Raw genomic sequence first — 11,046 nt, 5'->3', positions numbered from 1 at the left:
ATTGGTATCGTTACTTGGTTACTAGGAAAAATTGGTATCGTCACTTGGTTACTGGGAAATATTGGTATCGTTACTTGGTTACTAGGAAAAATTGGTATCGTTACTTGGTTACTAGGAACAATTGGTATCGTTACTAGATGACCTGATCACCATCGCTTAGCGTCTACCTTATATTTTTTAAACTTAAAGTCGGATTGTTTTGTTTCACTTTATAGTTATAATTTTATAAATTATGGAAATAAAGTGCTTTTAATTTGATTAATCTCGGAACTATTTAACTGATCACTGTGTAGGGGTCATCCAGTTATGGGTGTTTTATTCTTATCAGACCTTCTCAAACGTGGAACGTCCTCTTGTACAACTGATAGACATAGACCTGTTACACACGTCCATAAGTACATGTACCTTTGACAGATTGCTCAAGATTTGGGGAAAAGCACTCATGATCGCATATAGAGCCCCCTCACCCCTCCCCTCCCCTGTAGCAAGTATCCTGATTCTTTCCAGGACTCTGAAATGTTTACCAAAAAATAAAGATTAATTAAGAAACACGTACTGAACAGAGAAACCTAATTTTGAAAAATGAATATGTTTTCAAAATGAGAAGAGACTGGATAAAAAAATAATGACTTTTACATATCCACGGGATTCGTCCGCGAAATTGAAATGTGCATAGAAGTCGAAATCTATTTATATCAATTACGAGATTAGACAGAACCTTATCTCCTGAAATACAAACCGGGCAACCAGTCCGTATTCGGCCAGATTTGACCGTCCTGGGACGTCCTGCAATGGCTTGGTTGCTGGTCACACTGTTCGCTGTGGTCGTGTCCTTTGGTTTGGTCACGCCAAAGGCTACCACCATAGAAAAACGTAAGTGTTCACAGTCTGACGATAAAACACTTTAAATATGGTGAAAGGGGAACGTCAAATAGGACAGCCACAAACGTGTGAAACCTAAAATATGCTACGTTATTGTATCGTTTATATAGAAATTAAGAAGGCATATTTACCTAATAATGTTTTCTGGTGCTAATTGATAGGCTGCAATTTTCATCGTATGACGTATCTTCGAGAAACCTCTGTCCTCCATGAAGCCTAGGAAGTTACCTCTATATGACGGTAGTCTAGACAAGAATTCCACAGGAGTGGATGTGTCGCTCAGCGCTTTTAGTAAGAAAAGTGTTTTAGCTTGAGTTTTCGCGTAAACAATAAAAAAATTAATGGCAAAAACGACGAACAGCGTTGCTATGTCAGGTGCGATATGCCAAAACGCGGAAAGTTGAAACTCGACAGAAAAACCCGTAATAAATGTTGCCTCTAGCGATACTGTACAAAATTTGAAAGGAATTGATTAAAACATAAAAAAAAGTTCCTGCATTTACTTCACAATGCCCTTATTTGGCATTAGAAGGGACATCACTCCACCAACAATTCATATAAACATCTGAAATGCGAACTCGTCCGAGCTTCATTGATATGCAATATGTGTGCTAAGTTTGAGTTCAATCAACCCAAGGGAACTCAAGTTATCACACAGAAACCTTGTTTCGGACGACGCATCTGACGACACTGGCGACGCCGACGACGACGCCAACAAAGTTACACCTATATGTCGCCTCGCATTGCAGGCGACACAAAAACGATCTCTATCAGTAACTATCGAACTTGACACCTGTCCGTCATCAGGCCTCTGAAATGACCTCTATATGTCTGTCAGTAACTGTTAAATTTGACACTAGCCGTCATGAGGCCTAGAAAATGACCTCTATATGTCAGTAGTGTAGAAAATGATCTCTATCTGTCAGTAACTTCAAGAACGTGACTTTTCTCCATTATGTAGTCTGACGTAACGTCAGATGTTGACGCACGATAGTGTAACATATAATGTGACGTCATTCTGTTTCAGATGACGTTTTTTAAGAGACATACAAACGGTTTTGTGAAACACGTGTTTCAAAACTATCAGAATAAAATTGGATATGTTTAAAGCTCATTTGTCTAACATTTATCTGATTATTGTTTGAATATCACCACTGATTCGGGTTCGACACTGAAGCAGTTGCACGTGTAGGTTAGGTTTATGTCACCGAAGAAAAGTGCCGTAATAGAACTCTTCCCAGATACAGATATTCACGTAGATGAAATTGTTCTGAACAAGAATGTATATGAAAACATATACAAATGATCCATATTGATATTATTGTATAATGCTGATATAGGGAAATCCGCGATTTTGCGTCAACATCTGACGTTACGTCTCAAGAAAACGATCTCGACTCTAGAATGTGACTGGTGTCAGTCATGGAGTCTAAAAATGATCACTATCAGTCACAAACTTTATATTGTGACCTCTTTCCGTGGAATCTTGAAAACAATCCATATATGTCAGATTTGGACCTAGTTATGTGTTGGTATATTTTGCGGTTGGGTCAAGTTGGCAATTTTTATCTAACCAAAGCCGGAAGCCTTTTTTTAGCATTTGTGGTAAATGTGGCTTTTGTGCGCCAATAGCTTTATAATGCGGTCTCTGTTTTTTGTTAAAGAGGCTATCTAGTCAACTTACATCCTCAAAAATGGTCAGATACTGCAAAAAAAAATCCTTACGATAGGTTTCGTAGTTGATAATAACATGACTTTATACGCCAATGTCCAGTGTGGTCATCTTTATATCTTGGGAAAGCAATTGATATATGTACAGCTACGACAGAAATAGCACAACATCGGGCCTTCTGCAGTGAGAATTTATACAGAAACAATTTTTCATCTAAACTCGTACAGTGGAACATTCTAAAACCGGACGCGTGCAATGGAACATCCTTAATCCGGACTAGTCCAGATACACTTCCTTAATCCGGACTATAGAAGTTGAACCTCGATAATACGGTTTAGTACAATGGAATTCGATAGTCCGGACAATTGCAAATGTAAATCATCAATCTAGACAAGCACAATAGAAAGATATCGACTTTATCTCGACTTGTACAGTGACACCTCGTTAATCCGAAATAATAATGTTGATCATCTCGGTAGTCCGAACAAATACATCGGGGCATCGTTAATCATCATTACAAAATGTAACAAACTAGACTCTTGGTAATCCCGATTAGGACAGTAGGACCTGTTTTATTCTGATTTGTTGAGTAGAACTTCGTTTATCCAGAAAGGACCACAGTGGACGCTCTTAGCCACAACGAGTATCGTGGAATCTCATTAATTCTGAACCAATCAATTGGAAAACTCGATAACGGCATTATTTTTCCTGCTGCTTTCGATTTATTCATCTGTTCATTGGCCCATTACAAGCTATATTGCTGACATACGAATTTCCATTTCAGCCATTGTTCTCTTGATGATAACTGACTGTGCTGTCATACCGGACATGCATCCGCATTTTGTCATAAAGATACTAGAAGTATAAAATAATCGATACATTTATATGAGGGTGCATTAGCGGAGCATTGAATGACTGGTCCGTGCTGTAAACGGGCGAGGTTCAAAACTGGGAAAGAGCGTGGAAATGTCATTGCTGCTATCATCTTGTCAATCAAAGAGCCAGGTCTGGACTTAAAAGGACCAATTCTGGCTCGTGTTGTCAACATTCAATTATTGACTGCAGATTGTTATATTAACCATTTCTCGACTGACAAAAACGCTAAACGAGATTTAATGGAGATCGTCGTGCCTTATTTAAGTGCAGTGTAAAATGTTAACTACACTATTAACTGTCTACTTAGTTTTAACTTTTCCACATTATCGTCCTATCGAAGCATTATTCCAATAGAGATCCGCGTAAAGCTAATCCTCATAAAAACCGGAGCTATTGACCAAACATTTGTGTGTTATTTTTTACCATCAATACAATTTTACAAATGTGTATGACAAAATTCAAAATGACGGCGTCTCTGTGTGTTTCTCTCCACCATAGGATCCAACATCTGCTACGGCGACCTTGGTTGCTACAGCACTGGAGCGCCTTTCTTCAGTCAGTATAGACCAATTAACTTCCTGCCTGCGCGCCCAGACCAGATCGACACGCGCTTTCTATTATACACCCGAGGCAACAGGGATACGGTTCACTACCTCAACCCAAAAGACTCCAACAGTATCACAAATTCTCCATTTTCCGGAAGTAGGCAGACCAAGTTTGTCACGCATGGCTTCCTGGAGAATGGACAAGTCGCTTGGTTACACGTGAGTAAATAAAAACACTAGAAGAGTATCATGTAATCTGAAACATTATAAATCGTACGTTTAGTTTACACGTTTTCAGACTTTCATTTTTCTCTCATTTATGATTTTTTACATGCATATAATTATTCTGTTTGGTAGATGTATTGTGTTTTAAGTAATATACCGAAATTACCTTCCGTTTGAATTGTTCTCCTGTATCTAATTTGATGATTGCATTGTGGATTGTTTTACAGGACATAAAGAACGAGTTCCTGCATGCCGCGGATTATAATGTGATCATTGTTGGTTGGGGCGGCGGGTCGGGGCTGCCGTACACCCAAGCTACCGCCAACACCCGGGTTGTGGGAGCCGAGATCGCCCGGATGATCCACCTCTTACAGGTATAACCATTGTCTGTGATCATTTGATTGACAATAGTTCAACAACCGAACTATCTCTGATTCGTAAGATTTTGTATTCCATCAAATGATTAGTTGATTCATACTTCATGTAGCTTAACAATGTATCAGATACGTTATTAAGTAAATTTGAAGGATTTTTGCTGTCAATAATGATTAATTATGTGGTAAGATTGTAAGTGCAAAGCAATGATTAGTTTAATAATAAAAAATCAACATCCAATGGGTTTTCTTATTATAAGATTGGTTTCTGATGAGCCAATTATTCACGAGACTTGGTCCCCTCACTCCAAGTCCAATGATGAGTTAGGAAAAAGTTGTTCTAAAGTCATCCTCGGTCCCAGGTGAAATGTGTACTTCCGCTTAACGTAGATGTACTGAAGTCCATATTGATTAAATCCATCACAAGGTTTAAGGATCTTGTTTTAGGCTTCCCTGCGCAAAATATTCGTCAAAATCCTATAGGCCTACTTGGATTTGTTATATTTGTTATGCAATATGGGGTTTTTTGACACTGCTGGCTTCGTATATAGACAGTATAACATATATGTGTTATTTCTATGAGCTACATCCCGCGTATTATCGTCACAGAACCTTGAGGTACGACCGTGATAGAATCGTCTTGAAAATCTCATATGTGTTTATCATACTATCAAACGTGTAACTCAAGTTTTTTTTTTTTATTACCAGCAATACGGCGGCGCACACTCCCTCGACATCCACGTGATTGGTCATAGCCTAGGGGCCCACGTGGCTGGTTACGCAGGCGCAAAGACGCAGAATCTCGGCAGAATCACAGGTAGAACACAAACTCTTCTCACGCATGCAACTGACTGTACGTCATATCAACACTCCTACGACTAGACATGCGTTTTTTTTCAGGATTCTTATACCGCGGCAGCAAAACAATATAAAGAGTTCCGCTTTAGCCTTTTGTACGTTAAGTTACCTTCCATTAAATTTGATACATCTTCGTTAAGGTCTTGCTAGATAGTTTTTTCTTTTCAGAAATTATTTACCAAAGCTTTAGTCATGCTGTCAAAAGTTTCATATGCATCTTGACAAATTTTGGCAGCGGTACGGGGATATTTTTTGTAAAGACAATACCGTTTTGTCACTAGTAAAAGAACATGAATAATCGATAAAGGATATCCAATGCAAGCTTCCGGTGTTGCCACTTCATGTCATTGATTATCGATTCTCATCATGAACAGGACTGGATCCTGCTGATCCGTATTTTCAGTATACGGATCCGGAAGTTAGACTTGACCCCACCGACGCCACGTTTGTTGATATAATCCATACAGACGGAGAAAGCATCCTTCAGTTGGGTAAGTATAAAATACTGTCCTCAAAAACAGACGGAGAGAGCATCCTTCAGTTGGGTAAGTATAAAATACTTTCCTCAAAAACAGTCGGCGAGAGCATCCTTCAGTTGGGTAAGTATAAAAGACTGTCCTCAAAAACAGACGGAGAGAGCATCCTTCAGTTGGGTATGTAAAACAAATTGTCATCCAAACAGACGGAGAGAGCAACCTTAAGCAGCATAGGTTGGTTGGTTGTTCAGGGTGTAATGTCCTATAAACAGGTAAGATAATTTAAGGACGTGCCTTCATGTTTTGTGTATGCGTCCATGTGTGTATGTGTGCCTGAGACAGGACATGTTGGGGTATTTGCCTCCTTGTTATAGTACGGATCTGATGCCAATTGTATATCTCACTGAAAAACCATGCCGAATGAACCCAGCACAGCATTCCGCCCGGTCACAAAAGCAAATCCTCAATTCTGCAGTGGGGTTCTCTAATTAGTAGCATACACTATGTAGTGGGTAATAGCAAGTGTGTTTGTATGCTGCTAACTCAAGTTAGGCAGACATGTTACAACATCTAGAGGCAGAGTACACCTGAAGCTGGTGATACGCTTATAACATTGTATAGGATATTGTCGTCAGTAGATTGGCTTTTCAAGAATATTAAGAGGATGTGTAGGAAAATGATAGAGGAAAAAAAATAAGTTTTGCAATGGTCACAGTAGATTTGTTTTGGTACATAGAAGAAAGCCCTGATTATGCAGGGTGACCCCCTGACCCTACAGTATCCGCTTCTTACACCATGTCCTGAGATACCGCAGACATACCTTCAGGGGGTTTAAGGACGAGTTTACTATGGTTGATCACCATACGTCATCATTACGTTTATGTTGTACTAGAGTAGAACCTGAAGCTACTAAAACATCCTCTCAATTAAACACAATAAACAAGTACAGGTGTAATTACGACACTACTTCACTCTACACTTACGTTTCCAGGGTACGGCATGAAGGAGCCATGCGGTCACGTGGATTATTACCCCAATAGTGGACAGGACCAGCCTGGGTGTAGCAAGGATGTTATCGAGAGCGTCACATTCGAGGGAGACTTGTACAATGGTAAGAAATAGTATAGTCGAATGGAGCATGTGTAAAAGATGTGGATTAATTAGGTTGCCTTACAAGCGTCAGCTGTAGGGAATTTCCATTTAGCTCAGCGGTAGAGCATAGGGCTGGAGAACCAAGGGTCGCGGGTTCGAGCCCCAGCGACGGCGCTATCTTTATCACTATTCCTCATCCTTTTACACATGCATAACAGTAGTATATATCACGTCTGATTCAAGCGTGACTTGTACAATGACTAATTTTAACATCAGTTCGACTAAAGACATAAGCTTTCCATGGCTTTGATGGGCTATCTCAGGGTAAGGTAAATACGTAAATTATGTATATCAGCTTTGCGTATTACCTACTTATATGAAATTATTTTGTTGTGTGTGCTTTTTCTTAAATAGATATTATTATTATTATTACAAATATCGTCAGCTGAGTAATAAAAAAAGCGCCATTCCCAGAGAAGATAAACAAAAACATTTATTTTTGGTTCCTACAGGCGGCAAAGAGTACTTAGCGTGTAACCATCTGCGGTCTTACAAGTACTTCAAGGAGTCTATTAACAGCATATGTCCTTGGCAAGGATACAGATGTGACAGTTACGACAACTTCAAGGTACATAAATCAGGCGGAAAAAGCTATTGCAATTTTCATGCACAAACACGTTTTCATTAACGAAATTTCTTTTAAAGAGATATTTTTTTATCGAAAATGCCAAGTGAAAAGCTAATCACTCAATTTGATTCACCGTGAAATAGTTATATGAAAATCAAAAACTGTAACTTACTGAAGTTGGGATGGTATACAATTCTATACGTTTTATACGTATCGCTCAACTTGCTTTTAATTGGAGGTGATGTCATTTTCACTTAGAACACAATATCAAATATTCCTAAACTACTTTGAAAGCATTAAATAGATAAGAGCGACCATTTGATTCTAGATAGTGACAGAAAGCATCGTTAAAAACATGTTTCTAAGTCAATAGAAATCAATGTATATCCATGTTTTAATACAACTCGACTGGTTCTCTTTTTTAAGCGAGGGAGATGCATGTCTTGTTCCAATGGTGGGTGTGGCTACATGGGTCTCCATGCCGACCGGGTAAAGCCGCCTCACGGAACTAGCCATGTCAAATATTATCTGGAAACCGGAAGTGCTGCTCCTTTTTGCAGTTCGTAAAAATTATACACTTAGACTTGGAAAGGATCATATCAACTATAGTTGAATTTCTCAAACAATAATAACTGATTTTTTGTCACTTGTCATAAAATAAAAACTTTACACACTTAAAACTTAGAGAACTAATTTACTACACCACATAAACTAACACACGTCGAACCGTCGAAGCGTCTCTTTAATTCTGATGTACATATAACAAATGAAACAAACTCTTTGACAGAATTCAAAATTTCAATCCCGTTTTCAACGGAGTACTGTTGTTTTGATATCAGTGACACGTACATTAGCCACGTCTTCATGTGTTGTCTACCAATGTTACAGGGTACCATTATTCCGTCCGCGTGTCGTTTGGCAACCCCAGCGGAGCCCATTCCTGGTCCGGTCACCTGTTCGCCAGCATACACGGCGCCAACGGTCAGATACAGAATAAGCAACTGACCAGTGAGTAAGTAAGAGTTCATCAGTCGGAGAGCCAAGTGATGTAAACGTGTCGCTGACCAAGATACTTGAGCGATAGTGAATCAGGTTAACTAAAATTTTTGTTTTGTTTGGTGACGCCTGTCAAATTCCGTTTTGAAGAGAAGTAGCGTAGGGTCAGTTGACGTATCTGTTATATGTTTCTATTGATCGATTTGTTTCTTGAAACAACAGCATAGTGTTCAAAGAATTTTCAATAAATATATTCTTTATAAACTAGACATCTCTATTCACTTTCAGTCCAGTTTCTATAAACCCAGGGACGACGTTTGGCTTTGTTGTGACGTCAACGGCTGACCTCGGGAAGGTCACTGATGTTGACATTAAGTGGGAACATCACCGTAACTTACTGAACCCGTTGTCATGGAACCCATTCAACCTGCGCCACCCATCTGTTTATGTGTCCCGCATACAGGTTGTACATGGAGAGTCTAACGCACAGTAAGTATCTGTAGACAAATTGAACAATATGTTTCACTTATATATACAGTAATATTTCTTTTTTAGATACTTTCTCCGTGCTTTAAAAACAAAAAATAGCAGTTGAAACGAATTATCCATACCCTCAAACCGCAGTTGCATGCATAAAACACATTTCCATGATTACTCTATGGTTTAGTTGTTATTCAACTTTCGATTTTCCATACGGATTTTCTAAGCCACATCTTTGAACCTTATAGCTACTTACTGTACATCTCATTTAGTGCGCAGAGAAATAAAGTTCCAAGTTGAAAATAAAAAACAAATGATGTTTTTGTTGTCAAATTTTAAATTCTTTACTGATCATGTAACTAATTAATATAAATGAAATTATAGATACAATTAATATACAGAGCCGGGCGTAAGTTGTTGACATTGGGAGATACTCCCCTTGGTTTTTGTAGTAAGATAGACTCAGCATGCATGGTTATCTTACATGGTCAGCTTTATCTTACATGACCGGATATGAGAGAAAACAGAAATCTACCTGAATGACACAATATATTACATGTAGAAGAATTTGAGTCAATTCTAAATCGTGATTCTAAATTAAATGAAATTGACTAGTATTAGGATTTTTTTTTACATATTTATGATTGAATTAAATTGTATATCTATTAAACCCTAGCACTCTTTCTAATTACTTAATTGGTTTAAGTATTTGGTTCTTACTGGTAAACTTCATTGTATATCTGTTAAATCATGCCACAACGAGAGTAGAACGAGAGTTGACACTGGGATCACTGCTACCTTATAACGAAGCAGCTTTGTAGTTATATTAGTATGGATGCTGACATCTAACTTTTTACTATCATGATTCCAGGATTTTATTTCAAACACCACAGCAGTAATGAATAGTGTAGCGTTTTCCCTGGTTATCGGTATGATATCGTACGATTTAGCTTTTCGGACGTTAATAATGTTCTGACATGAATTAACTCCCTTCTCTTAAAGAGGTTTATGATAGAGGGTATAGCCATGCGCTGTGAGTTACAGCGCAACCCTCTTTGTTCTCGACCTCGCTATCGACAACACGTGTTTCATCACCCGCTAAACTTTTAATATATAAATGCTGTTTTCAATAATGCTAAAAATAACCATTTTTTTATAGGTTCAACTTGTGTGGCTTTACCAGGGACACGAGTATTGAGACGGAGGGTACAATGAATTTCGCAAATACTTGCTAATTTTCATATAACTGTGTAAACATGTTTGTTCAAACGAAGATTTGTCAAGTGCCGTTGATATATCATTGGCATTTGCTTTTGCAATAACATATTTGAGAATGTAGCATCTAATGAATCTGTAATAAAGAATTTAAACTTACTGACTTGTTTGCGTTTCTATGCATGTTTTCCTGCTCACGATATGTTTTCTTGCTCACAAGTGTAACTGCACCTGATATATTTTCTTGCTCACAAGTGTAACTGCACCTGATATATTTTCTTGCTCAGAAGTGTAACTACACCTGATACATTTTCTTGCTCACAAGTGTAACTGCACCTGATATATTTTCTTGCTCACAAGTGTAACTGCACCTGATATATGTTCTTGCTCACAAGTGTAACTGCACCTGATATATTTTCTTGCTCACAAGTGTAAATGCACCTGATATATTTTCTTGCTCACAAGTGTAACTGCACCTGATAAATTTTCTTTCTCACAAGTGTAACTGCACCTGATAAATTTTCTTGCTCACAAGTGTAACTGCACCTGATATATTTTCTTGCTCACAAGTGTAACTGCACCTGATATATGTTCTTGCTCACAAGTGTAACTGCACCTGATATATGTTCTTGCTCCCAAGTGTAACTGCACCTGCTAAATTTTCTTGCTCACAAGTGTAACTGCACCTGATAAATTTTCTTTCTTACAAGTGTAACTGCACCTGATA

The 11,046-nt window shown here is 38.3% G+C and overlaps 1 protein-coding gene across 2 annotated transcripts in view; it reads left to right on the top strand.

Annotated features, from left to right (window-relative positions):
* LOC110443665 (pancreatic triacylglycerol lipase-like) overlaps positions 1-10,478 on the top strand; it is an 11,822-nt gene extending 1,344 nt beyond the window's left edge. Inside the window, exons 1-11 of one of the 2 annotated variants that reach the window (XM_021488027.1) lie at positions 725-873; positions 3,929-4,194; positions 4,428-4,574; positions 5,283-5,391; positions 5,807-5,923; positions 6,900-7,019; positions 7,513-7,628; positions 8,055-8,187; positions 8,517-8,640; positions 8,913-9,113; positions 10,264-10,478. In XM_021488027.1, the coding sequence (XP_021343702.1) occupies positions 792-873; positions 3,929-4,194; positions 4,428-4,574; positions 5,283-5,391; positions 5,807-5,923; positions 6,900-7,019; positions 7,513-7,628; positions 8,055-8,187; positions 8,517-8,640; positions 8,913-9,113; positions 10,264-10,339 (1,491 nt within the window). In that variant the 5' untranslated portion in view covers positions 725-791 and the 3' untranslated portion in view covers positions 10,340-10,478. Of the gene's footprint in view, positions 1-724; positions 874-3,928; positions 4,195-4,427; positions 4,575-5,282; positions 5,392-5,806; positions 5,924-6,899; positions 7,020-7,512; positions 7,629-8,054; positions 8,188-8,516; positions 8,641-8,912; positions 9,114-10,263 lie in introns of those variants that run through there. The other variant, XM_021488026.1, reaches the window with a different exon arrangement.
* The last annotated feature ends 568 nt before the right edge of the window (positions 10,479-11,046 follow it).

The sequence above is a fragment of the Mizuhopecten yessoensis genome, unplaced genomic scaffold (genome assembly GCF_002113885.1).
Source record: "Mizuhopecten yessoensis strain PY_sf001 unplaced genomic scaffold, ASM211388v2 scaffold716357, whole genome shotgun sequence".
Classification (NCBI taxonomy): domain Eukaryota; kingdom Metazoa; phylum Mollusca; class Bivalvia; order Pectinida; family Pectinidae; genus Mizuhopecten; species Mizuhopecten yessoensis.
The sequence above is the reverse complement of the archived record's forward strand: the minus strand, read 5'-3'. Positions and strand labels throughout refer to the sequence as shown.